Source organism: Anomaloglossus baeobatrachus, chromosome 9, assembly GCF_048569485.1.
Source record: "Anomaloglossus baeobatrachus isolate aAnoBae1 chromosome 9, aAnoBae1.hap1, whole genome shotgun sequence".
NCBI lineage: Eukaryota > Metazoa > Chordata > Amphibia > Anura > Aromobatidae > Anomaloglossus > Anomaloglossus baeobatrachus.
In genome coordinates this window covers 48,022,256-48,050,226 of record NC_134361.1, presented here as the reverse complement: position 1 = coordinate 48,050,226, position 27,971 = coordinate 48,022,256, and the positions used below count along the sequence as shown (strand labels likewise).

Genomic DNA, 27,971 nt, shown 5'->3' with positions numbered 1-27,971 from the left:
CACACCCAGCAACTGTGTGTGCTTGGGGTAAGGTCGGCACAGGCAGCATCAGTGCGCATGTGCACACACGTGGGCGGCACATACACGCAGGTAAGTCCCTAAGACGCAAATCGAGGGGGCTAAATGGTGCACCAAGCTCCCGGTCATGACATGGATACACCATTATACCCCACCTCAATTTGTGTCTTAGGCTAGTTTCACACTTGCGTTGAACGGTAACCGTTGCATTGCGTTGTGTAACGGATGCAACGGATGTGTTGCATATAGTGGCACGACGGATGCAACGGATGCTGCAAAACAACGCAATTCGTTTTGATTTTTTTTTTTACAGTTTTACCAGCGGCAGACTATTGTAAACGATCAGCTGATCGCTCCCAGTAGCCAGCAGCCGGGTGATCAGCTGATCGCTCCCTGCAGCCGACCGCCGGGTGATCAGCTGAGCGCTGTCACTTGCCGGCGCCCGGGCATGCCGGCGGGCGGGCGCTCAGCTGAGCGCTGTCACTTGCCGGCGCCCGGGCATGCCGGCGGGCGGGCGCTATGCTGAGCGCTGTGACTTGCCGGCAGCCGGGCATGCCGGCGGCCGGTCGCTCAGCTGAGCGCTGTCGATTGCCGACGGCCGGGCGCTCAGCTGAACGTTCGGCCACCGCGAGCCAAAATAAAGTTTGATTTAAAAAAAAAAGAGCATGCGCAGTGGAATCCAGAGGATTCCGCTGCTCAAAATAACGTTACATCCTGCGTTCCTCCCGCTGGGCGGAAGCAATGGAGCGTCGCCCAGCGGAAGCAATGCAGGTCCTTTTGGTACAATCCGTCACCCATACAAGTCTATGGGAAACAGCGGAATCCGTTAACGGATTCCGCTATTTTCCAAAAGGGCAGATTGTAACGGAAGGAAATAAAGGCAAGTGTGAAAGTACGCTTAGGGACTTTACCGCGTGTATGTGCTGCCCCACGTATTTGAGCATGTGCCTGTGCCGGCTTCAGCGCATACGCACACAGTTGCTGTGTGTATTCCCTGAGGGATTGTTTTCTACAGGACGATATGAGCTTTTCAATGACACCATTCATTTTCCCTGACAGTGTTAGGCCCCTTTCACACATCAGTTTTTTGCCATCAGTCACAATCTGTCGAATTTTGAAAAAAGCCAATCCAGCGACTGATGCCGCTAAGTCCGTTTTTTTTCTCATTGACTTGTATTAGCGACAGATTGCGACGGATGGCCTCACGTTTCATCCGTTGTTCAACGGATCCAAAGAGAAATGTTTGTTTGTCGGACGGAGACGACGTCCACAGTAACGTTTTTTGCGTACGCTGAAAAAACGGAGAGCGACGGATCTGTCGCCGTCCGTAGTTTGGTAGAATGGAAGCCTATGGGGGCAGGATCCGTATAGATACATGATATATACAGGATATATATATATATATATATATATATATACACATGATATATACAGGATATATATATATACACACACACACCATATATAATTTAAATACAAGATTATATAAAATGTTAACTAAACACCTTGTTTTTTATCATGTGGCCCAGTAGCGGATTATATATTTCTGATCTATCCTGTACATAAAGCAATACTCAGCGCTCATTGATGGCAGTGTAGTGCACCGGATACGGATAATGTTACATCTTTTATAGCTTTATGACTAAACTGGGCAACCACTTTAATCTCATTTGTACAATGAATTCCTGTGTGCCTGAAAAGCAGAAGAAAAGGCACAATAGATCCATCAACAGCAAGACCAGGAGATAGGTCCGTATTACTGCTGTGGCCATCACTGCAGTATGCGCTCCCTGTTGCTGCCACCTGGCTGTCACCAGCAGAAACTGCAGTTTTCCAGATGAGTGAAAAAAAGATGGTCAGATTATTTTGGGTTTTTTTTATATAGCGTCCAACGTATTCTAGAGCGCTGTACAGAGATGGTCATCATTTATATTAGATGGACTAGGAAGAAGTTCTCTAGTTTTGGAAAATCCCTGTACAGTCCGCAGCTCCCAGTACATACATCACCAGTGATAGACAGAGGGAAAAGGGACCATGTGCAAGAACAATATGTGGACCCTCTGCAGCCCAAGAGCTCCTCAAAAATGCATAATTCCACTAATTTGGAGGTAGACATGGGCCCCTTTCTTCTCAGGCCCCTGGTTGCACCCATGATATGTCCACCTCTGCACGTTACGTTGACAGCGATGCAGCTTGTGCCATCAAAATGGGTAGAGCCGCTGAGATCACTGATTGTCTGCAGACAACCAGGAACAGTGGCAGAGACTCCGTACTGGACCCAGGGTTGGTGAGTAAAGCACTGTTTAAAACAAACTGTAGGGATTTTGGGAAACCCCTTTACATAATTTCACTATACTGCAGTTAAGGGGGCTTTACACACTACGACATCGCTAATGCGGAGTCGTTGGGGTCACGGAATTTGTGACGCACATCCGGTCGCATTAGCGATGCCGTTGCGTGTGACACCGATAAGCGATTTTGCATCGTTGCAAAAACGTGCAAAATCGCTAATCAGCGACATGGGGGTCCATTCTTAAAAATCGTTACTGCAGCAGTAACGAAGTTGTTCCTCGTTCCTGCGGCAGCACACATCGCTTCCGAAGACGGAAGGAGGTGGGCGGGATGTTACGTCCCGCTCATCTCCGCCCCTCCGCTGCTATTGGGCGGCGGTTCAGTGACGCTTCAGTGACGTCGCTGTGACGCCGCACGGACCACCCCCTTAGAAAGGAGGCGGTTTGCCGGTCACAGCGACGTCGCTGGACAGGTAAGTATGTGTGACGGCTCTGGGCGATGTTGTGCGGCACGGGCAGCGATATGCCCGTGTCGCGCAACAGATGGGGGCGGGTACCCACACTAGCGATATCGGGACCGATTTCGCAGTGTGTAAAGTAGTCTTTAGGCTCAGGCCACACAGGGATTACTGCGAGTCCTTGCATGACACTAGGCTTACACTCACAGGACAGCAGGAGCCGAGTGTCATGCGACTGTGGTCTGATTGTGCAATCAGACCAAAGTTGCGGAGTGGAGGGCTGGCGCTGCGGATAGGATGACCGGCGCTGCGAAGGGGAGGGTCGGCACTGCGGAGGGGAGAGCCGCCACTGCGAAGGGGAGGGCCGGCACTGCGGAGGGGAGGGCCGGCGCTGCGGAGGGGAGGGCCGGCGCTGCGGAGGAGAGGGCCAGCGCTGCGGAGGAGAGGGCCAGCGCTGCGGAGGAGAGGGCCAGCGCTGCGGAGTGGAGGGAGAGATTTATCTCCCTCTCTCCTCCGTTGCCAGCTGATGTGATAATTGCACTGCTCTCGCGTAACACCAGTGTAACACGAGAGCAATGCGATGTTTCTTTCGCCCCATAGACTTGTATGGGTGCGAGTGGAACAGGATCGCATTCTACCCGCAGCATGCTGCGGTTGTTTTCTCGGTCCTATTAGGGCTGAGAAAATAATCGCTCATGGGAGCGGCCCCATAGAGTAATATTGGTCCGAGTGGAATGTGATTTTTTATCGCAGTCCACTCGCCCAGTTTTTCTCGCCGTGTGTCCTAGGCTTAGTAGTAAAAGTGATCAATCAATAGTTGGTTCAAATACCCCAGAGGGATTAAGTAAAAAGGAATTTAAGTATTTTTAAAAAATTAATACATTTTAATATAAAAAAAAATTGACTCTCCCTCACCCCCATATTCTGTAATGCAGAAATAATTAAACATATTCAATATATTGTCCGATTTGTCAAAATATAAAATATTTAGTCCATCTGGAAAACGTAAACAAAAAAAAAAAAGAGGTAACACCAGAATTTCTGGCTGCAGAAATTTCCCCATCAAAATATTGTACCCCAAAAAGATACTAATGAAAAGGACAGCTTGGCCCATCGATCAGGTGCAAAATGTGTGGCACCTCTGAATACATCAGGGTGCCACAGGGAACTGCATCCTTACCCAGGGTGCAGGGCCTACCTCCCCATGGTTCCAGGTGCCCAAGAAACCGGTGTCACTCCCATCTGCACCACAAAACCCAATCACCTCATATCAGTCACTTTCAGACATACCAGGGGGGTTGGTCTAACTGGAAAAAGGGCCAGCCACTTGGGAAACTGGGCAGACTGTGAGAGGGAGACAGGGAGAGAGGAAGTGGGCTCCAGTGAGTGAGGAGCTGGGAGAGTGAGCTCCTGGGGAGCTAGGGGAACTGATTGGGTCGCAAGCAGTGATTCGGGTCCAGAGGAGTCAGGGACCGGTTGCAGGGACGTTGGACAGCGGTGTGACGGACGTAGTCTTGGAGGGACTGTCGGCACCAGAAGGGACCAACAGAACTGACCGGTACCGAGCACGACGGGGTACAGGACCCTAGGTCAACGTCCTGACAATTCACCTGAAAGGGAGAGGATCTTCAAGGACTTCCCTAGACGCCCAGAGATTGAGGGCATCAGCACAACGAGGGGGACCGGGTTTTTCCAGATACAGCGACCCACTGAAGACCCAAGTGCCAGCCCTTAAAAGGGAACCTGTCACCAGAATTTTCGCTATTAAACTAAAAGAATCCCCTTCTGCAGCTCCTGGGCTGCGTTCTAGAAAGGTTCACCTTGTTACTGGCCCCCCTTTCAGACCTAAATAACAACTTTATAAAATATTACCTTTTGCTATGGTAATGAGGTTTGTTGGCCCTGTGGTCGGGCTGTATTTCGTCCATTATTCCCCCTCCTGCTGCTGTTCGCCGTCCCCCAGTGTTCTTTTACATAGATAAGGCCACCGCCCACATCTTCCACAGTGCTCCTGAAGTCTTGCGCATGCGCAGTGGCACTATAGCGGACTGAGCGCTGTTTTCAAATCGCGAGCGCCGGTGATGTTATTGCGCAGGCACGAGATTATGGGAGGTGCTGTGAATGTCATCACCAGCGTCATCCAAGTACCCGCCCATAATCTCGTGCCCGCGCTTTTACCTCTGCCTCTACCGTTATGCGCTTAATGGTAGAGGCACCCTGTCCTCCCAAATCTACCAACCTCCTAAGGCTGGGGCCTTCCCTACCTGTGGAGGGACTGACACCTTGCTGCTTCACACCATCTGCCCCGGTCCTCCCTCCAGCAGCAGCGGTACTCCCATTATTGCAGCCTGCAGGTGCCGTCACAAACTTTTCCCCTGTAAATAATCCCCGTTTACGGATCAAAGTGTCCGCCAAGCCGGGTCCGGACCCCTCGAGCCACGATCTATCCCAGATCCGAGCAGCCCGACTAACACCGGGGTGGTACACCTTGAATCTCACCTGGCGCCACGAACAGCATAAGGACTGGACCCATTAATCCGGGTGACGTATGCCTTACAGAATTGTTCAAAACTGTGCTGTGACTGTTTCTTTGAATTGCCGCCATTTTTGCCCGCCAATTTGGCACCACAAATGCACCCAGAACTACAAGCAGTTTTGTGTGCATATTGCTAATCCCTGCCTAACTGTCCCTGTATACACTAGCATAGATAAAGAGATCTTTAGAAAAAGTATTTCTAAAGATATTTTATCCTATCCTAATGAGCACGGGGACTAGTCGTGAGGGAGTGATTTCCCCTGGCTAGTCGGCCCCATTAGCTTGTTAGTACGTCCCAGTGGGCCTCTGTGGGTGTGCTATCATGCTAATGAATGCGCAGCGTCAGAGGAAGATCTCACTCACCTCTCCGCTGCCATCGCATCCGAGTCCTGGATTTCGGCTCAGTGCCTGAAGTTTCGGTCATGCGCACTACATGGGTGTGAAGCTGGGATGCGTACACCGGACTTCATAGTGCGCATGATCGTCAGGTGTACAAGTCCTGGGTTCAAACCCATGTAGTACGCATGACCGAAACTCCGGGGTCATGCGTACTGAGCCGAAATCCAGGACTCGGACGCGATGGTAGCGGAGAGGTGAGTGATTCATTCATTTATTAGGATGCGTACTAACATGCTAAAGGGCTGACTAGCCAAGGGAAGTAACGCCCTCATGACTAGTCCCTGCGCTCATTAGCATATTAGCATATCATAAAGGATCTTTAGAAATACTTTTTCTATAGATCTCTTTATCTATGCTAGTGTATACAAGGACGGTTAGGCAGGGATTAGCAATATCCACCCAGAACTGCTCGTGGTACTGAGTGTATATTGGACCTGACAGGTTCCCTTTAATTCCTCTCTGAGCTCCTTCAATAGAAAAATAATAAAAGTTACGGAACTCAGAAAGTTTTTTTTCTTTTACTACTAAAATAAAAATAAAATAATAAAAAAAAAGGGAAAAACTATAGACTTTTGGCCTCATCGTCATCGTGCTGACCTGGAGATTCACATTTCCACATAATTTTTACTATACAACGAAAGCTGTAAAGACCGAAACTCCCAAAACAATGTTTTTTTCACCATTTTACTGCACTGGGCATTTTTTTTCAGTGTTTTTCAGTGCATTATATGGTAAAGTGAATGATGTTGTTTAAAACAACTCGTACCACAAAAAAAAGACAAACAAGTCCTTACACATCTATGTGAACTGAAAAATTAGTAAAAAAAAACCCCAAAAAACATGGGAGAAAAAATGGCAGGGAAAAAAAAGGGTTAAAATGTCAGCTTGCTGGGGCGTGCGTCATTTTCATGTTTCCCCCGGCCACTGGACGTGCAGCGTGCTAATAGAGGATATGGAAAGCAAACGGCACTTTTTTTGGTTGCTATGGGTTGCTAAGGAAAAAAGTCCCACCTAGTTACACAAAACGTAGCGCCATATTTGTTTGCGCCTCACACCTTGCGTTCCAGGAGACACCATTGGCAAAAAAGAAAGTATCCGCCTTCGTCTTCCGATTGGTTGCACTTAGGGCGGCATTGACATTGCTATTGGTCCAGATACGAGCTGTTACTCCGCCTTACGTCTTGGTGAAAACAGCGCGTATTGTCATTGGTTCTTCTAGTAGGAGAAGGCGGGACCACTTCTAAACAAGCTCAGACGTGATTGGAGACTTTCACAAGAACCAGCTAGCGATTGGCTGGGGTAAAGACGCCATTTTTCGTTACGTATTAGCTGTGGCCAGTCTATAACGACTGTTGTGATTTGCTGGTCGGGCAACAATCTGTTCTCTGATTGGCTGGTTTCATTGTCTTGTTCCTAACCGGCGATTTTGGAGGCGCAGCAGCAGCACCAGTCGTCTCCGCCATGAGCTCCGTTATCGTCAGGTCGGCCCCGGTCGTGACCGTCAATGTCAGCAGCAGTCTTAACACGTTCATAGCAGAGAAGAGGCTGGACCGAGGCCTCACATTGGCAGAGCTAAAGGTTGGGAGGGAAAAAAAAAATGGTGGCCTGGGGAGAAACACGTGACAGGTGTGGGAGTGGTGCTGCTGGGAGTGTGGTTGGAACTTCTGCAGGATTGTATGTGAGGACGCAGCAGAGTCATGTTTTGGGGGGTGATGAAATGTTCTGTGTTGATGGGAGAGAAACCCCTGTGTTATATAAATCAATGGCTTTGTATAGTGACTGGCTCATTGGAACAGAATGTGTGGGAAACCAAAACATTGCATTACTGTGTAACCCCCCCTTATGTGTGTGTGCATAAGACTTCTGGAATCTCATAGGCTTTGCTGAGACTGTAAAAGCAGCATTATTTCTTTGTCGCTCCATTGGGAGACCCAGACAATTGGTGTATAGCTATTGCCTCTGGAGGCCACACAAAGTATTACACTTAAAAGTGTAAGGCCCCTCCCCTTCTGGCTATACACCCCCAGTGGGATCACTGGCTCACCAGTTTTGTGCTTTGTGCGAAGGAGGCAACACATCCACGCATAGCTCCACTTTTTAGTCAGCAGCAGCTGCTGACTATGTCGGATGGAAGAAAAGAGGACACATATAGTGTCCCCAGCATGCTCCCTTCTCACCCCACTGTATGTCGGAGGTGTTTGTAAGGTTGAGGTACCCATTGCGGGTACGGCGGCAGGAGCCCACATGCTGATTCCTTCCCCATCCCTTTTTACAGGGCTCTGGGTGAAGTGGGATTTACCGGTCTCCAGGCACTGAGACCGTGCTCCATCTACAGCCCCTGGAGAAGATGCTGGATGGAGCGGAGTACATCAGGGACATGGCCCTGCTTCCTCAAGGTACTCTGTGTCCCCGTGCAGGCGCTCACACCGCAGCATGCTGGGTGTTGTAGTGCGCCGGGGGACATCAGCGCTGCGGCGCCTGTGCCATGGCCTCATTCAGCTTTGCTGAAGCAGGCTCACTTATGGGAATTGGTCGCGCCGGCCGCTGGGACTGCGGCGCGGCTGGCACTTGTAGTGCGCCGGGGACTTCAGCGCGGCCTGCGCTTTTACGGCGGCCGCGCTGATAACTAGAGTCCCCGGCTTTTGCGGCCTGCTTCCGTTCGTTCCCGCCCCCAGACCTGCCAGTCAGGAGAGGGGCGGGACGCTGGCCACTTCCAGGAATCGGTCGCGCCGGCGCTGGCAGCGGCGCGGCTGGCACTTGTGGTGCGCCGGGGACTTCAGCGCGGCCCGCGCTTTTACGGCGGCCGCGCTGATAACTAGAGTCCCCGGCTTCTGGGCCTAGTCTCCCTTCGTTACTGCCCACAGCCCTGACAGTCAGGGTAGGGGCGTGACGCTGCATAGAGCAGAGCTGAGAGCTGGAGTATGTTTTGCATACTCCACCCCTCTCACTGTGTGCACTGTGAATCCGGATTCCCGCACTTTCTCAGGCACGCCCACGGCTTCCTTCTCTACAAGGACACCGGCAGCCATTAGTGTCAGTTTCTGTACGATACAGAGACAAGTGTGGAAGACCCTGGCATTCTGATAGTCACACAATCGCTGTAACAGGCGTTAAGCAGCACCTGTGGTGCTAACCCCACTAGTGCAGAAGTGCACTTATAGATATGCTTGTACTATATACATTGCACTGTTTGGTCGCACGTTGTATATACCCTCCTGGATTATGCGGAGGAGTTATCAGCATATTCTCTGTGTAAAACAAAGGTGCAGAACCACATGTTTTTCTATACAGCTGGTACAGCATGTACGGCTATACGGCCGGCAGGTACATAGACTCCCATTGTATGCATTAATGGCCAGGGGATGAGGACGGTGTCTGCAGTATTTACTGACAGTTTTTCTGAGACTATGGCTATGATACTAGAAGCCTAGCAGTCCGGACATGTCTCTCACAATATGGGCACTGTTGAATCATTGATCCATGGCCCCCCTCAGTGTGAATAACTAACAGCTCCGGGAATGTCACACGCATCCCAGAGTCACGGCTCTGCACGGACGTCAGTCTCAGACAGCCTAAGTGGGCTCGCTATGAGCGGCCTCGGTTTCATCAGGGTCCTAACAGAAGGACTCGCTGTGTAATGAGGCGGAAGTAGCGGCTCAGGATTCTGATCCTGAGACCGCTCTCAATCTGGATACACCTGATTGTGACGCCATAGTAAATAATCTTATAGCGTCCATCTATAGAATGTGGGTTATTTCTCACAGCTCCTCCAGTGGAGGAGTCAGCTTCACGTATTTTTCTGGACCACTCTGCCTTCAGAGAGGCAGTCCAGGAACACCACGCTTCTCCAGATATGCGCTTCTCCAAAGGCTTAGGATACACGTTATCCCTGTCCCCTGACTTGGTCAAGGACTGGACCCAATGTCCCGAGCGGCATCCTCCAATCTCCAGGCTTGTAGCTAGATCCATAGTTGCAGTGGGAGATGGAACTGCAAACTCAAAGATGCCACTAACAGACAGATGGATCTCTGGTCGAAAGCCATCTATGAGGCTGTCGGCGCACCGTTGGCTCCGGCATTCTCTCCCTTGGGGCACTCCAAGCTATTTCAGCTTGTCTTACACAGATTGACACGGTTACACGTACATCTGTGCCGCAGGTGGCATCCTTAACCTCTCAAATGTCTGCATTTGTTTCTTACGCGATTCAGGTTGTCCTGGACTCTGCGAACCGTGCGGCGGTAGCCTCCGCTACTCCGTGTTTTTAAGCAGAGCCTGGTCTGCTCGTTAAGTGAATGGAAGGCAGATTCTGCTTCCAAAAAAGGTTGCCTAACCAGTTGCCTTTTTCTGCTGACCGACTGTTTGGTGAGCGTTGGATGTAACCATCAAACAGTCCAGGGGTAAGGATTCATCCTTTCCTCAGCCCGGACACAACAAACCCCAACAGAGCAAGAGGCAGTCGGGGTTTTCGGCCTTTTCGAGGCTCGGGCAGGTCCCATTTTTCCTCGTCCAATGTGGACTCAAAAGGATCAGAGGAGCTAAGATTCTTAGCGGGCTCAGTCTCGCCCAAAAAAGCGACAGTCTGAAAACCCGCTTCCAAGGCGGCTTCCTCATGACTTGCGGCCTCGGTCGGTAGCAGGCTCTCCCGCCTTGGCGATATTTAGCTGCCATAGGTCAATGACCATTGAGTGTGAGACATTCTGTCTCACGGGTACAGGATAGAGCTCACTTCTCGTCCTCCAACTCGATTCTTCAGAATTTCTCCACCTCCCGGCCGGGCCGCTGCTCTTCTGCAAACAGGGTGCACTCTATAGGCAGAAAGAGTGATGACCCCCGTTCCTCTTCAGGAACAAGGTCACGGTTTTTACCCCAAATTCTTTGCGGTACCTATAACAACGGGCCGTTCCGTCCCGTTCTGGATCTAAAAATGCTCAGCAAGCTCGTGGACACCAGGCGGTTCCGGATGGAATCCCTCCGCCATGGCATCGCCTCAAGGTCCCAAGGATATTTCCTAGCATCATTAGGCATCATGGATGCTTATCCACACGTGCCGATTGATCCAGAGCACTAGCGTTTCTACGCTTCGTTATAGGAGACGAACACCCTCTGTTCGTAGCTCTACCTTCCGGCTAGCGACAGTCCAACTGGTCTTCGCCAAGGTCAGGGCAGCAGTAGTCACAGTCCTGCACTCTCAGGGTCACTCTGTGGTCCCGTATTTAGACGATCTACTTGTCAAGGCACTCTCTTAGGAAACATGCCAACACTGCCCGAACGTTGCGCTGGAGACTCTCTAGAGTTTTGGGTGGATCATCAACTTTTTAAAGTCAGATCCGACCCCGACCCTATCGATAACATATCTAGGCATAGAGTTTCTTACTCTCTCAGCGATAGTGAAGCTGCCGCTAGACAAACAGCATTCACTACGGGCTGCAAGCTCTTCTTTAAGAACCAGTCGCACACATTGAGACGCCTCATGCACTTCCTACGTAAGATGGTAGCAATGGAGGCAGTTCCTTTCGCGCAGTTTTACTGCGTCCACTACAATGGGACATTCTCCGCCAATGGGACGAGGAGTCGACGTCCCTCAACAGAGTCGTCGTTCTTTCTCAGGCGGCCAAGGAATCTCTACGGTGGTGGCTTCTTCTCACCTCTTGGTCAAAAAGAAGGTCCTTCCTATCCCCGTCCTGGGCGATAGTTACGACAGACGCGAGTCTATCAGGGTGGGGAGCAGTTTTTCTCCACTACAGCGCTCAGGGTACGTGGACTCAGCAAGAGTCCACTCTTCAGATCAATGTTCTTGAACACAGAGCAGTGTATCTTGCCCTACAATCCTTCCAACAGCGGCTGGAAAGCAAGCATATCCGACTTCAGTCGGACAGCTCCACAGCGGTGGCATACATCAACCACCAAGGCAGAACGCGCAACCGGCAAGCCTTCCAGGAAGTCCGGCAGGTTCTGATGTGGGTGGAAGACACGGCATCCACCATATCCACAATTCACATCCCAAGTGTGGAAACTAGGAAGCTGACTTCCTAAGTCGCTGAGGTGTGGCCGAAAGAGTATGGTCTCCTCACCCGGACGGGTTTCAGGAGATCTGGCGCCGCTGACAGAGGCCGGACGTCGATCTAATGGCGTCACGGCACAACAACAATGTGCCAGCTTCATGGCACGGTTTCACAATCATCGAGCTCTGGCGGCAAACGCCTTAGTTCAGCATTGGTCGCAGTTCCAGCTACCTTAGGTGCCACCTCTGGCATTGTTGCCCAGAGTACTGCGCTAGATCAAGACCGACTGCGGCCGCGCCATCCTCGTCGCTACAAATTGGCCGAGGATGTTGTGGTACTCGGTTCTGTGGTGCCTCACGGTAGGCTAACCGGGGGCACTACCAGACCAATCAGACTGGCTGTCTCAAGGGCCATTCTTCCATTTGAATTCTACGGCCCTCAACCGGATGGTGTGGCATTGAGTCCTGGAACCTAGTGTCGTCAGGATTACCTCAGGACGTGGTTGCCACCATGAGACAGGCTAGCATACCAACGTCCGCCAAGATTGACCACAGGACGTGGAAGATGTTCTTGTCTCGGTGCTCGGCGCAGGGTGTTTCTCCCTGGCCGGTTGCATCGTCTATGTTTCCTTCCTTCCTGCAATCTAGGTAGGAAAATGGGTTGTCGCTCAGTTCCCTTTAGGGACAAGTCTCAGCGCTATCTGTATTTTTTCAGAAACGACGACTTCCTCAGGTACGCACGTTCCTACGGGGAGTTTGTCTTCTCAGCACTCCGTACAAGCGGCCGTTAGAGCCCTGAGATCTGAACAAGGTTCTAATTGCTCTCCAGATGCCGCCTTTCGAGCCTTTGAAGGATGTCTCCCTTCCCGTTTTTCACGGGAAGTGGCCTTCTAGTAACGGTCTCGTCTCTTAGGAGAGTTTCCGAGCTAGCAACGCTCTCATACAAACTCCCTTCCTGGTCCTTCACCAGGACAGGGTAGTTCTGCGTCCGGTTCCGGAATTTCTCCCTAAGGTGGTATCCCATTTTCATATCAATCAGGATATCACCTCACCTTCTTTGTGTCCTCGTCCAGTCCATCAATTTCAGAAAGATTTGCATCTGTTGGTTCTGGTGAGAGCACTCAGGTTCTACTTCCCGCATGGCGCTCCTGCGCCACCCGGATGCACTCTTTGTCCTTGTCGCTGGTCGGCGTAAACAGTCGCAAGCTTCCAGATCCACCCTTGCTCGGGGGCTCGAGGAACCAATTCTTGAAACCTACAGTTCTACTGGGCTTCTGGTTCTCTCAAGGCCGAAGGCCCATTCTACCAGAGCCGTGGGTGCATCCTGGGCATTACGGCACCAGGCTACGGCTCAGCAGGTGTGTCAGGCACCCACCTGGTCGAGTCTACTTACTTTTACCAAGCATTATCAGATGCATACCTACGCTTCGGCAGACGCCAGCCTAGGTAGATAAGTCATTCAGGCGGCGGTTGGCCACCTGTAGGAGAGGGCCGTTTGACGGCCCTATCATGAGGTATTCTTTTACCCACCCAGGGATTGCTTTTGGACATCCCAATTGTCTGGGTCTCCCAATGGAGCGACAAAGAAGAAGGGAATTTTGTTTACTTACCGTAAATTCCTTTTCTTCTAGCTCCAATTGGGAGACCCAGCACCCGCCCTGTTTTCTCGGGGTTTTTCTGTTTTTTCGGGTACACATGTTGTTCATGTGGTATGGTTCAGTTCTCCGATGTTTCCTCGGATTGAATTGGTCTTTAAACCAGTTATTGGCTTTCCTCCTTCTTGCTTTGGCACTAAAACTGGTGAGCCAGTGATCCCACTGGGGGTGTATAGCCAGAAGGGGAGGGGCCTTACACTTTTAAGTGTAATACTTTGTGTGGCCTCCAGAGGCAATAGCTATACACCAATTGTCTGGGTCTCCCAATTGGAGCTAGAAGAAAAGGAATTTACGGTAAGTAAACAAAATTCCCTTCTTTTTTTTTTTACCATGGATTTCCAAAAAAACAATGAAAAAAACGCCCTTTGTGAACATAGCTTAATTCTTTTGAGCAAGTGACAGACCCTCTTTAAAATCAGGGCCTACATCAGATCTATCATCGGGTCAGAAGGGGTCAGTTTTTGTTTATTTTCGCTGCCTTCCTGAGTATTACAATTTTTGTTTTTTAAGGGAACCCGGTCATCAGAAATTTTGCACTAAACCTAAAAGATTCCCCCTCTGCCGCTCCTGGGCTGCATTCCAGAAAGGTCCCTGTTATTATTGTGCCCCATGTGAGACCAAAATAAAGACTTTATAAAAAGTGGTACCTTTTTTGTATTCAGATCTTGATAATGGTACACGGGGGCGGGCTCTCTGGTGGCCGTTATCCTGCCGCTTTAGGCCGTCCCCAGCAATTTCATATCTCAGGAGGCCGCCCAGTGCGTCCGAGGTCTCGCGCATGCGCTGTGCCACTCTTGCAGGACTGTGCAGTGTGACCGCTGGTGACGTGTTGCGCAGGCGTGAGATTATGTGCAGCGCTGTGGTTTCAATCAGCAAGTACCCGCCCATAATCTCGTGCTCGCGCTTTCACCGCCGCCTCCACCGTTCTGCGCAAGCGCTGGCCAGCTTACCTCACGTCACCTCTTTGAAATTGCGCGATGGGGGACGGCCTAAAGCGACAGGAGGCAGACTAACGGACACCAGAGAGCCCGCCCCCGTGTACCATTATCAAAATCTGAATACAAAAAGGTACCACTTTATAAAGTCTTTCTTTTGGTCAGAAAGGGGGCACAAGAACAACAGGAACATTGCTAGAATGCAGCCCAGGAGCTGCAGAGGGGGAATCTTTTAGGTTTAGTGCAAGATTTGATGACCGGTTCCCTTTAAATCTGCCATACAGTTCTAGAGATGGGCACTTTTTTTTTTTATCTAGTGCTAGTGTTTTTGTTTGGTTTTATTTCCAAGGAGAGCAGCCAAAAGACACACCCCAGAGGATCCCAAGAACCACATCCCCTTGTAAAGACCTTAAAAAATTAGCATTTAATAAAAAGGCCCCATACCGCTGAAACCATATGGAGGATTGGGTTATGTGCGCACATTGAGTATTTGGTTGCAGAAATTTCTCCACATCTTGGCAGAAAAAGGACGTGCGTCTTTGACACTTTTTTTTTTTTATTTTATTTTTTTTTTTATGCATTCTGGGTTGGAAAACACTGAAAGAATTGACATTCTACAGATTTATTTCTGCAAGGGGAAAAAAAAAGCAACATGCGCACAAAACTTCAGGATTCTCATTGACTTTACTGGCATAAGGCTTGTCATGCAGTCTTGTGTCATAACTGCACTAAAATCGGGAGAAAATACAGCGGAAAGCAGAGGGAATAAAGTAAGGCTATGTTCACACAGGGCATCTTTACTGTGCTTTTGGTGCATTTTTGAGGTCATAAAGCTGCACCTAAATCCATGCATTTCCTACCCCCAGCAAAGTCTGAGATTTCTATTTTGCTGTTCCCATTGGGCATCTTTTGTTGGCTCCGTTTTTGAAGATGCAGCATGTCAATTCTTTTTGTGTTTTTGAGCCTGTCCAGTCAATAGATTTAATAATATTTATTCATTTATATAGCGCTGTTAATTCCACAGCGCTTTACATACAATGGCAACACTGTCCCCATTAGGGCTCACAATCTAGGTTCCCTATGAGTATATTTTTAGATTTGACTTAAACACATTGGGCAAAATGCAATAAAAACGTGTCAAAAACAAATGTGTTTTTAATGCGTTTTTGCCGCGGGTGCGTTTTTTTTTTTTGGGGCCAAAAACGCTGCATCTTTGTGGTTAGAAAAGCTGCACTGTGTGAACATAGCCTTAGCACTTTCTTCCCACTTTTTTCTTGAGGATAACAGATGTCTGGCAGATTCCCATCTGCTCATGGAGGACACCTATATGTTTGGATTGGCCTCATACAGCGCTGTCAGCAAGGGATAACTGACCGACCGTGACTTACACGCTTTTTTTTTATCTTTTTAGTGTAAGCTGGAGCTGGTGGTGGGCTCTCCTGCGTCATGTATGGACCTGCAGTTATTCAGCACCGATAACACATTTATCCAGAACCTGGATCAGGATGATGCGCTGCTGGGCTCCTACCCTGTGGACAACGGCAGCAGGATACACGTTAGTTACCTTTTATTTCTCCTCTCGGGTGTATGATAATGTGGGCGGATAAGAGAATATTCCAATGAAACTAACATTTACCTCCAGGTGATCGATAAGAGCGGTACCAGGGCCGGAGAGTACGAGGACTTGTCCAGAGTGGAAAAATATGAGATCTCACAGGAAGCCTATGAAAAAAGATCAGGTCTGTATTCGTTCAACCACAGTCACTGTTATGTTTCTTTTTGCTTCATGTAACATAACAATGTTTGTAAAATTTGGAATAAGGGTACGTACCTGCTGCGTCCTGGACGCAGCGGGTCCTAGAGTCTCCTCCGCAGGAGACTGCAGATGCCTGTGCCCACGGTCCAGGCTTGGGCAGTTTCGGTCTCTCTTCTGTTCTCCCTGTAGAGAACATGTGCGACTCCACAGCAAACAATTAACATGCTGCGGCTTGGAAAGGTCGGTTTTCGCTGTGGGCCGTACACGCATAGTGGGTATAAGATTTCTAAAAATTCCAGCCACTGTGCTTGTACTGTACAACGCAGCGCTTTGGACGCAGCTGAAACATGTTGCATCCAAAACGCTGCAAACACTGATTGTTGGCACTTACCCTAAAGGGTGCTTTACACGCGGCGACATTGCTAGCGATGCCATGCGCGATAGCACCCGCCCACGTCGCTGTTTCGTCATGGGGGTGATTGCTGCCGAAGCGAACAATATCGCTATGGCAGAGTCACACGCACATACCTGCTTAACGACGTCGCTGGAGACACCGAACAATCTCTCCTTTTAAGGGGGAGGTGTGTTTGGCGTCACAGCGGTGTCACTAAGCGGCCGCCCAATAGCAGAGGAGGGGCGGAGATGAGCAGCCAGAACATGCCGCCCACCTCCTTCCTTCCTCATTGCTGGTGGACGCAGGTAAGGAGATGTTCGCCGTTCCTGCTGTGTCACACACAGCGATGAGGAACAATCAGCGGCATGCACCACCAACGATATTATTATAAGGAGCGACGTATCAACGATTTTTGACGTTTTTGCGATCGTTGATCGTCGCTCCTTTTAGTCACACACAACGATATCGCTAACGGCTCCGTCACGAACACCGGGACCCCCGACGATATATCGTTAGCGATATCGTTGTGTGTAAAGTACCCTTAAGTCTTGCTCTCTGCTGTGTTAACAGGGGCATCGCTGCCGATGTCATGTTGCTGCCTAACTGCGTGAATCTGGCTGTCAATCAGCATGACGTCTGTAGTGACGCCCCGACAGCAAAGAGGAAAAGGTAGAGCTGTTCTGTGGACGGGAGGTGAAGTTAAGAAAGGGAATCACCAGCAGAGATTGGCGCCAGACGGAGCAGGAAGATGGTGAACAGTTACCTGCCTTTTAATTCTTAGCCCCATACACACAAATGATAAAAATCCTGAATTGCCTCTTCTAAAAAAAAGACAAGTAAAAAAATCTCCCTTTGCAATGTGAAAAATAAACCATTTGGTATGGCTGTGTCCTTTTTACAAGTCCGATCTGTCAAAATATATCATTAATCTGTTCAGTAAATAGCTTAATGAAAAGAAATCAAAATGCCCAAACTGCATTTTTCTATTTGTCATTTCACAACCCTAAAAAAAAACAAACAAAAAACAAAAAAAAACGCCCAATCAGTAATTTTTACGTACTGTAAATAGGTTATCAATAAAAATGTTGGCTCACATGCAAAAACAAAAAACAAGCCCCCACACACAGCTCCAGCACAGGAAAATAGAAATCGTTACTAGTCTCAGAACAGTAACACAAAGCAATTTTATTTATTTTCAAATCACTTAAATTAAAAAGAAAAAAATGCAAGCTTGTTGTTTCTACTGAATGTAAAAAAAAAACAACCCAAAACACTGAAAACTCAGGGAGAAAAGCAGGAATAAAATAAAAACAGCTGGCGACTTTTGACCAGGTGATGGATCCTTTAATGTTTCGTCCTCTTCCTTCAGACTCTGTACGTTCCTTCTTGAAGAAGAACAGGTTGGGGAAATTCAATGAAGAAGAAGCTGCTCAAAAGTCTGCAGAACAGCATCGCAAACTGGAGGAGGAGAAGCAGGCAGCGCAGGCCGTCACCCCGGGGTCCCGGTGTGAGGTGCGGGTGCTTGGACAGCCCAGTAAACGAGGCATGGTTATGTATGTGGGTGAGTTGCGCTGCTGGCTGATCGCTTTCTCTACACTGTTGTCTTTGTCACTTGATTGCTGCGTACACACAGTTTACTACCCTGCATGTGCAGTGCCTTATTAATCCAGCTGAAAAATCTTCCTCATATGGTTGCATTATAAAGGGTTTATTTATTGTCCAGATTAATTATTCTGAGTTAATAGAGGAGGGGTGTCCTATGGAGTATAGTCACAAAGAGCATCTCACCCTGGAAGACCTGTCCTATCCTGTATTACTTGATGAAGCTGCTGGGAAAATGACCACTAACTATTTCTATGCAGAGTCACAAGCTGTTGGATAGTTATTTTTTATATTTTTTGCCTAAGTAGCATAAGCCAAAAAAAAAAAAAAATGGCAGACAAAAATACACTTTAATATTTGAGTGGTCCCACCAAACTCTGAGGCTTCGGCCAACATTAGCTGAATGTTTCTAGAAAAACACCAAGAAAGCAGGGCACTCAATGAGCAATAGCCTAAAAAAAATACCTTTCTTCAACGTTCCTATGGGAGACCCAGACCATGGGTGTTTAGCTTCTGCCTCCGGAGGACACACAAAGTACTACACTAAAAAGTGTAGCCCCTCCCTCCGAGCATATACACCCCCTGGATAACCAAATATAGCCAGTTCAATGCTTTGTGTTCAGGAGGCACACATCCACACATGCATTCTCATCTGATTTTGATTTTTGGAAAGAGTTTGAAGAAAAGCGGGTCCAAGCCTGGACTCCCGGCATGTCCCTTCTCACCCCACTGTGTCGGCGTTGTTGTTAAGGTTGAATTCAGGGCTGGAGCCTTACATGCCGCGCTCCTTCACCATCCCTCGGGCTCTGGCTTGAAGTGGGAGCCAGCACGGTTCTCCCTGCCTTGCAGGAGACCGGTCTCCATCCGCAGCCCTTTCAGGATCCTGCCGGACGGAGCACTCACCCCTCAGGCACCTGGCCCTGCGTCTCACAAGCTAAGTATCTGAGACGTTATTATCGGGGGTCCCTTGTACTTTATTGTTGGGGAGAGTGTGCTGTGTATCTATTGTGACATTTCCGGCCGGTTCTCTGGTTTTCACCTGAGAACCGCGCCGATGGTGCCTGCTCGCCGGCCGCATCGTTAAATTTAGTCCCCGGCTTCGCCTGAGGCCTAGTTTCGTTTTCACTGCCCCTGCATGCTAATCATGCAGAGGGACAGTGCGGCTCCGCCCAGCGGCCGTTCGACACAGGGGAGGGACACTCCTCTCTGAGGTAATATTCCCTCCCCTGTATATCTCCTTGGCCCTCCGGATCCCGCTCTTAGAGTAGGCCCCGCCCCCTCTCCTCGCTCCGGCGCCATTTTATCAGCGTTCTTATGCATGTCTGCATAAACCACATTGTGACAGCGATCGGCACTGGTCATCTCTCTGGGGGTCCGGGCTGTGGGATCTGGAGGGCACAGAGATGTCCCAATGTCAAACGGTCTGGCAAGCCACAACCTCCGGTTGTGGACCTGCTTATATACTCTGCGTATATACTCTGCTGGGGGTCATTCTGGCTCAGAGCCCCCACTTCTGCAGCATGACTCACACGAGGAGCAAGGCTGCAAGGCTGTACTTAATATGCACTGCTGTAGGCTCGTACTGCCTGTACCGAGCACATAACCACATTGTGATGCCTGCTCTAACATGGTGGTGCCTCAGCCTGGAGGCTCATCCCCAGTGGTCCCTCCGGCTGCTCCGGCTCCGATGGCTGAACCCCCGGCTTGGGTAGAATCCCTCTCTCCAGGGGACAGATGTCCCGGACACTGCTGAGCATGCATCAGCCCCCTTCTCAGGGCGCTTCTGCTGCTACGGCTCGCTCAGCAAAGCTCACAGAGGATTCTTCATCTGGCTCAGACCCTGTCCTCCTAAAATGGAGACGCAGGGTCCCCTCTCCTTCCTCGTCCCGCGGCTCTGATTCACGAGCTGACTCGCAGGACAAGGATGCCTTTACTGGGGGCTCGGACGCTACCTCCATGTACCCCATTGATCTGTCCGAAAGTGACGCAGATGCTAGTGATTTGATTGCGTCCATTAATTTTGTACTGGACCTCAATCCGCCTGTATCAGGGGAGCAACCCTCTCTGGCAGAACAGCATCAGTATACCTTGCCTAAGAGAACAAGGAGTGTGTTCCTTATCCACTCCAGTTTTCAGGCCACTGTGACCAAGCCCAGAGCCTGTCCTGACAAACGCTTCCCAAAGCGTGGTTCTGATGACCGTTTTCCGTTTCCACCAGAGGTGGTCAAGGAGTGGGCTCATTTACCAAGGGTAGACCCTCCGGTGTGTAGACTCTCAGCCCGGAAAGTTGTATCAGTGGCTGATGCCAACTCTCTTAAGGATTCCACTGACCGCCATCTGTATGAGGCGGCAGGGGCCTCGTTCTCCCCATCTTTTGCAGCAGTGTGGGCTTTCAAAGCCATCTCTGCTTCTCTAGAGGAGATGCATTCCCTCACCAGGGACTCTATGCCCGAGATGGTTGCCTTAACTTCCAGGCTTCAGCCTTTTCATCCTATGCCATGGATGCCATGCTGGAGGCTCCGCACTGCGGTGGCTTCGGCCAATTCTCTCGCTATCCACAGGTTCTTGTGGCTTCGAGAGTGGAAGGCAGACGCTTCTTCAAAGAAGTACCTTGCTGGGCTCCCATTTGCTGGGCATAGGCTGTTCGGTGAACAACTGGATGAAATTATTCAGGAAGCTACTGGCGGGAAGAGTACTTCCATGCCACAAACCTGTCCAGGGCAGGAACCAGTCGAGTTTTCGTTCGATTCGTTCCTCCAGCTGGTCGTTCTCTAAGCCCTCTGCCTCGTCCACTAACTCAGCCAAGGACCAAAAACCCAACTGGCGCACGAAGCCGCGTCCTCAGAAGACCGCAGGAGCTGCTGCCACTAAGGCAGCCTCCTCTTGACTATCTGGCCGCGCCAGCAACGTCCTTGGTCAGTGGGAGGCTCTCCCGCTTGGCTACATGTGGTTTCAACACGTCTCCGATCAGTGGGTGCGGGATATCATCTCCCACGGCTACAGGATAGAATTCTATCCAGCCCGCCAAACAGATTTTTTCTGTCAACTCCCCCCTGCTTCAAGGCCGCCGCCTTCTCTCAGGTCGGGGCATCCTTGCAGGCCAACGGAGTAATTGTACCGGTTCCCGCTTGGGAACGGTTCAGAGGTTTCTACTCAAATCTCTTCCTAGATCCCAAAAAGGACGGTTCCTTCCGGCCCATCCTGGATCTCAGGCTTCTCAACAAGCATGTTCAGGTGCGGCATTTTCACATGGAGTCTCTGCGATCAGTCATTGCCTCAATGACCCAAGGAGATTCCTTGCATCCTCGACATCAGAGATGTCTATCTGCATGTGCCAATTGCAGTTTCACACCAGCATTGGCTACGTTTTGCAATCAGAGAGGAACATTTCCGATTCGTGGCTCTTCCCTTCGGGTTAGCCACGGCCCCTCGAGTATTCATCAGGGTCATGGCAGCTGTGGTTGCGGTTCTGCACCTCCAAGGGTTGGCATCCCTTTTCCTGGACGGCCTTCTAGTCAAGGCTTCATCCAGTGCAGACCGTCAGCGGAGTGCTTCGCTCACTCTCGCCACTCTAGTCCAATTCGGGTGGCTTGTCTTTTTCCCAAAGTCCACTCTGACTCCGACCCAAAAGCTCACGTACCTAGGGATGCAGTTCGAGACTCTGCCGGCACTTGTGAAGCTGCCCTTAGTCAAACAGCAGTCCCTTCATTAGCGGTGCGCTCTTTGCTGAGGCCCCGCCGTCATTCCATCAGGCACCTAATGCAGGTGCTGGGTCAGATGGTGGCGTCAATGGAAGCGGTTCCCTTGCCCAGTTCCATCTGCGTCCTCTGCAGCTGGACATTCTCCGACATCAACCACCAGGGCGGGACACTCACCGCCTGGCAATGTTGGAGGTTCAACGCATCCTTCAGTGGACGGAGGACTCCAAGTCCACCATATCCGCAGTCCACAGCCCAGGCGTGGAAAGCTGGGAGGCAGATTATCTCAGCCGTCATACCGTGGACAGAGGCAAGTGGACTCTGCATTCGGCAGTGTTTCGGTCACTCTGCCGCAAGTGGGGCTCCCCGGAAGTGGATCTTCGCTCCCACGATCCTCAGGCCTTGCAGCGGACGCGCTGGTTCAAGATTGGTCCCAGTTTCGTCTGTCTTACGTGTTTCCCCCTCTAGTTCTTGCCCAGAGTCCTGCGCAAGATCAGAATGGGGGGCCGTCGGGTCATTCTCATTGCTCCAGACTGGCCCAGGCGAGCTAGGTACCCAGACCTGCTCCATCTGTCCGTAGAGGCGCCGTGGCATCTCCCGGACCGTCCAGACCTTCTCTCACAAGGTCCGCTTTTCCGCCAGAATTCTGCGGCTCTCAGATTGACGACGTGGTTCTTGAGTCCCGGATCTTGACGACTTCTGGTATCCCTCCTGAAGTCGTCTCCTCTATGACTCGGGCTCGGAAGTATTCCTTGGCCTTTTCCTTGCCGACCCTCCTGTCCTTTCTACAGTCCGGTCTACAGCTAGGACTATCCCTCAAGGGACAGGTCTCGGCTCTGTCAGTGTTGTTCCAGCGGCGTATCGCCCGGCTGGCTCAGGTGCGCTCCTTCATGCAGGACGCATCCCACATCATTCCGCCTTACTGGCGGCCTTTGGATCCCTGGGACCTTGATCTGGTCCTCACGGCCTTCCAGAAACCCCCCTTTGAGCCTCTTAGGGAGGTTTCTTTGTCTCGTCTTTCACAGAAAGTGGTCTTTCTAGTGGCCATAGAGACGCAGGGCCAGGTCCCTGAGGGGTGAGTGCTCCGTCCGGCAGGATCCTGAAAGGGCTGCGGATGGAGACCGGTCTCCTGCAAGGCAGGGAGAACCGTGCTGGCTCCCACTTCAAGCCAGAGCCCGAGGGATGGTAAAGGAGCGCGGCATGTAAGGCTCCAGCCCTGAATTCAACCTTAACAACACCGTTATAGAAAAAAAAAACGGATGCACAGCTCAATGCAGTAAAAAGCTGGGTGCTGCAGCCTGCATGAAACAGGAATTGAGGAAACAGAGGAAAGCTCATGCAAAACCGGCGCACAACCCAAGCATCTGCGTCACTTTCGGACAGTTCAATGGGGTACATGGAGGTAGCGTCCGAGCCCCCAGTAAAGGCATCCTTGTCCTGCGAGTCAGCTCGTGAATCAGAGCCGCGGGACGAGGAAGGTGAGGGGACCCTGCGTCTCCATTTTAGGAGGACAGGGTCTGAGCCAGATGAAGAATCCTCTGTGAGCTTTGCTGAGCGAGCCGTAGCAGCAGAAGCGCCCTGAGAAGGGGGCTGATGCATGCTCAGCAGTGTCCGGGACATCTGTCCCCTGGAGAGAGGGATTCTACCCAAGCCGGGGGTTCAGCCATCGGAGCCGGAGCAGCCGGAGGGACCACTGGGGATGAGCCTCCAGGCTGGGGCACCACCATGTTAGAGCAGGCATCACAATGTGGTTATGTGCTCGGTACAGGCAGTACGAGCCTACAGCAGTGCATATTAAGTACAGCCTTGCAGCCTTGCTCCTCGTGTGAGTCATGCTGCAGAAGTGGGGGCTCTGAGCCAGAATGACCCCCAGCAGAGTATATACGCAGAGTATATAAGCAGGTCCACAACCGGAGGTTGTGGCTTGCCAGACCGTTTGACATTGGGACATCTCTGTGCCCTCCAGATCCCACAGCCCGGACCCCCAGAGAGATGACCAGTGCCGATCGCTGTCACAATGTGGTTTATGCAGACATGCATAAGAACGCTGATAAAATGGCGCCGGAGCGAGGAGAGGGGGCGGGGCCTACTCTAAGAGCGGGATCCGGAGGGCCAAGGAGATATACAGGGGAGGGAATATTACCTCAGAGAGGAGTGTCCCTCCCCTGTGTCGAACGGCCGCTGGGCGGAGCCGCACTGTCCCTCTGCATGATTGGCATGCAGGGGCAGTGAAAACGAAACTAGGCCTCAGGCGAAGCCGGGGACTAAATTTAACGATGCGGCCGGCGAGCAGGCACCATCGGCGCGGTTCTCAGGTGAAAACCAGAGAACCGGCCGGAAATGTCACAATAGATACACAGCACACTCTCCCCAACAATAAAGTACAAGGGACCCCCGATAATAACGTCTCAGATACTTAGCTTGTGAGACGCAGGGCCAGGTGCCTGAGGGGTGAGTGCTCCGTCCGGCAGGATCCTGAAAGGGCTGCGGATGGAGACCGGTCTCCTGCAAGGCAGGGAGAACCGTGCTGGCTCCCACTTCAAGCCAGAGCCCGAGGGATGGTGAAGGAGCGCGGCATGTAAGGCTCCAGCCCTGAATTCAACCTTAACAACAACGCCGACACAGTGGGGTGAGAAGGGACATGCCGGGAGTCCAGGCTTGGACCCGCTTTTCTTCAAACTCTTTCCAAAAATCAAAATCAGATGAGAATGCATGTGTGGATGTGTGCCTCCTGAACACAAAGCATTGAACTGGCTATATTTGGTTATCCAGGGGGTGTATATGCTCGGAGGGAGGGGCTACACTTTTTAGTGTAGTACTTTGTGTGTCCTCCAGAGGCAGAAGCTATACACCCATGGTCTGGGTCTCCCAATACGGAACTATAAGAAAAAGAATTTACGGTAAGTAACAAAATTCTCTTTTTTATTGCAGCAACAGGTTACATTAAATTCGTGTGGTGGGGGGGGGACCAGACGTCCGACACAGCAGATGACGGCTGTTTCGTGCTCAGCAAGCACTCCAACAGATCTGTTGAAGTGCTTGCTGAGCACGAAACGGCCGTCATCTGCTGTGCCGAACGTCTGGTTCACCCCCCCTTCACCCCCCCCCCCCATCACGAATTTGATGTAACCTGTTGGTGCAATAAAGGTATTTTTTTTTTTTTTTTTGGCTATTGCTCATTGAGTGCTTTGCTTTCTTGGTGTTTTTCCGTGGACTATACTATTCAGGAGCACCGCTTGTTGAGCATTAGCCACTGTTATGCATAAGTGGCCCCTTAAACACAGCGCCACAGCCTGATTTTTGGAGCGATTAGTGCCCAGTGTTCACGGCTTCTTTATTGCTTAGCTGAATGTTTATGGCAACCTTTTGCTGCCAGATTTCCCCACACTGCAGCTGGATGCTGGGGTCCCAAGAATGGCAATACTTTCCGACGAGTTTGTCTTTGGGCCCCAAATGGGGATTGTTAAAGTGGAGTGTGACTGGGTCCTCTCCCATATCAACAGAGCGAGCGATGGATGACAATCCAAAGAACATTTTATTCCAGGCAAATCAAACTGTCCATAACATAATCCACCATACAGAGGATAAAAATAGTCCAGAAACATGAATATAGTCCAGTAAGTGATAACTGTCCAGGTCTCTCTGGGGAGCCACACCTTCAGCCCAGAGGATGACTCGTCCTGCTTCTCTTGAAGTTCTCAAACAGACTCCCTAATTATTCAGGTAAGCAGCGAGCTTAGGTGGATCCCAGCCCCCCCCTCCCACCCCCAGGCCAGGCAGACCTAGGGACAGGCACACTACAGGGAGTGATTACCTACAGACAATACAATGTACACACAAGCAATACAGAGAATGGACAGTGAACCACGCCTAAAATACGAACCTACACAACATGATACACAACAAATGAGCATATCGCCAGAGAAGTGTAATGGTCCACCCCCCCCATATGTGATGAGCCATTTAGGCTGTCAGTATAACACACAATGGATTGTGATGGGAGAATCTTGTGGGGTTTTTTTACGTCCAACATTTGTATTTGTGTCTTTTAGGTTTAACAGACTTTAAACCTGGAGTCTGGGTTGGTGTGAAGTATGACGAGCCTCTAGGAAAACATGATGGAAGGTGAGTGTGCGACTAATAAGCCGGGGAGGGCTGAACAGTCACTGTTCTGTTAAGCGATGCTAAATATTTTGGGACCCAGTTAGCACAGCTAGAGCAAGGTTTATGGGCAGAACTTTAGGAATTTTGTTTAAAAACAGAAAAAAACAAACTTTTCTTATTTCAGGCTTCGGCCTATTTTGACAAGTCAATTTGCTTCCAGATTATCAGCATTTTTCACTACATCTGATGTTACTTGATATTGGTAGCTTTTTTTTTTATAGTAATATTTTATGTTAATAATATATATATTTTTATTACTTTTGTCCAGTGTTGAGGGGAAGCGGTACTTCACCTGTTCTCCAAAGTACGGTGCATTCGTCAAGCCCCAGTTTGTGGTCGTTGGCGACTTCCCGGAAGAAGATTACGGTCTGGATGACGAGATGTAACCGCCCAGCGCCCCTTTAACTTCTCGGTGCCTCCTCAACGTTCAAACTCCAAGTTTCACCACCATGTTCCATTTAGTGTAATAACCTCGTGACTCTCGTAGATTTTTATTTTTCTTAGCATTTAGCAGATGTTTTGAACTTTCTTCTGTTCTTTTTTTCAAAAAGTTGGCGCTATGGCTCTGGAAACCCCTAATAATGCCGATTGTATTGATCTAGGGGCAAGAAGGGAATCGACATGTAAGAAGCTGATAGCTGCCTACGAATTGACTGTACATGGTATATGAAGGGGAAATATCTGTGGGTGACTAGAGCCCCCCCCTGGTCTTCATAGACCCTCTGCCAAACAGGACGTTTTGTAGCCTGGAATTCAAGATGCCATGGGCTCGTTGCTGCCTATTTACCGGAGCTTTGCCGGTGAAGTATTCCTATGGAATCTCAAATTCTTAATATAAAGTAGCCCAGGAAACTAATGACTGCCGATCTAATCCCGAAGCTCGGACGCTTTACAGACTTTACTGTATATAACTCTACTTCCACGTGACGTCTCTAATGTCGTTCGGACCGTCATGTTGTCTCTATGACCAAGTGTATAGTATGTGTTTCGAATAATTTATTTTTTTTTTTTTGTCATTGCAAGTTATTGGGGATTTCTCACCCGCACGTTCCTGCTCTCCGCCATCCTTTACAGATCACTCTTCTTTCTGACCTCATTTTACGCCTTTATGTAATTTTTATTTTTTTCTTTCTCCCCCCCCCCCCCCCCCTTTTTTTTTTTTTTTTTTTTTTTTTTTTATATGTACGCACCAGCAGTGTTTTTTGTTTTATCATTGCACTAAGATACAAAGCAAAACTGCTTTCTTCATACAGTTTGTGTAAATCCCGAGGCAGTTAAATAAAGCAAGCTGATTTTTCATTCCAGGATATGATTGGGGTTATATTGAGGAGGAACCAGGAAGGGGGCAAATATCGAATATTGCCGAACAGCGCTGGAGTTTATATTTGCTCCCCACTGGAGGTTATATGGGTGCTAAATTGTTAAATGGCTACGTGCCCATGATCAGGGTTCGCAGTGTTTTGGTTGCAGAGTGTTTTTGCTGTGATCAAAACGGTATGTTGTACAGTACAAGCACAGTGGATGGGATTTCTAGAAGGCTCCTGCCCACTGTGCTTGTTTTTCCCCGCAACAAAGGGACCTGCAGTTCGGCTTTCTGAGCCTCAGCATGTTAATTGGTGGGGAGATGCGAGTGTTCTCCATAGGGAGAACACGGCGAGAGACCGCAACTGCCCGAGCCCGGATTGTGGGCACGGGCAGCTGCGGTCTCCTTCGAAGGAGACTCGTGGCCTTGCAGGTCAGGACCCACTGCGTTTAGGATGCAGCGGGTTCTGATCGTGTGCACATATCCTTTAAAAAGACAAATCAGAGAGAGAACTCTACGACACCAGAATGTAGGGAGGAGGGGAGTAACATATTCCAATCTCAGAGCTGCTCACATCAGACACAGTGCAACATCGAGTCTCCGGAATGGCTGCTGTACTGCCCGCCGTCGCCACGTGCCAGAAACTGGAGCCGTAGTAAAGGCAGAAGTTGAGAGGAAAAAAGGTGGCCACCCACCAGGACACTGCGAGTCAGGAGACCAGCCAAATGAAAAGGATGACAATTGACTAATACTACACGTTT

The 27,971-nt window shown here is 50.1% G+C and overlaps 2 protein-coding genes across 2 annotated transcripts in view; one reads left to right on the top strand and one right to left on the bottom strand.

Moving 5' to 3' along the window:
• LOC142250445 (sphingolipid delta(4)-desaturase/C4-monooxygenase DES2-like) overlaps positions 1 to 6,734 on the bottom strand; it is a 66,874-nt gene extending 60,140 nt beyond the window's left edge. Inside the window, exon 1 of the mRNA XM_075322625.1 lies at positions 6,714 to 6,734. The gene's annotated coding sequence lies outside the window, so the exon portion shown is untranslated. The remainder of the gene's footprint in view (positions 1 to 6,713) is intronic.
• Positions 6,735 to 7,100: 366 nt separating this feature from the next.
• TBCB (tubulin folding cofactor B) lies at positions 7,101 to 27,206 on the top strand. The gene is made up of 6 exons (XM_075322622.1): positions 7,101 to 7,280; positions 15,705 to 15,848; positions 15,936 to 16,032; positions 17,813 to 18,004; positions 25,796 to 25,868; positions 26,176 to 27,206. Exons 1-6 carry the CDS (start codon positions 7,164 to 7,166, stop codon positions 26,291 to 26,293), a joined length of 741 nt encoding a protein of 246 aa, XP_075178737.1. The 5' UTR covers positions 7,101 to 7,163; the 3' UTR covers positions 26,294 to 27,206.
• Positions 27,207 to 27,971: the final 765 nt, after the last annotated feature.

Coding starts and splice junctions, on each gene's coding strand:
- TBCB (XM_075322622.1), top strand. CDS start 7,164: ATGAGCTCCGTTATCGTCAGGTCGGCCCCGGTCGTGACCGTCAATGTC. Junction 18,005..25,795: donor AGGCATGGTTATGTATGTGG/GTGAGTTGCGCT, acceptor TGTGTCTTTTAG/GTTTAACAGACTTTAAACCT. Junction 25,869..26,175: donor CTAGGAAAACATGATGGAAG/GTGAGTGTGCGA, acceptor ACTTTTGTCCAG/TGTTGAGGGGAAGCGGTACT.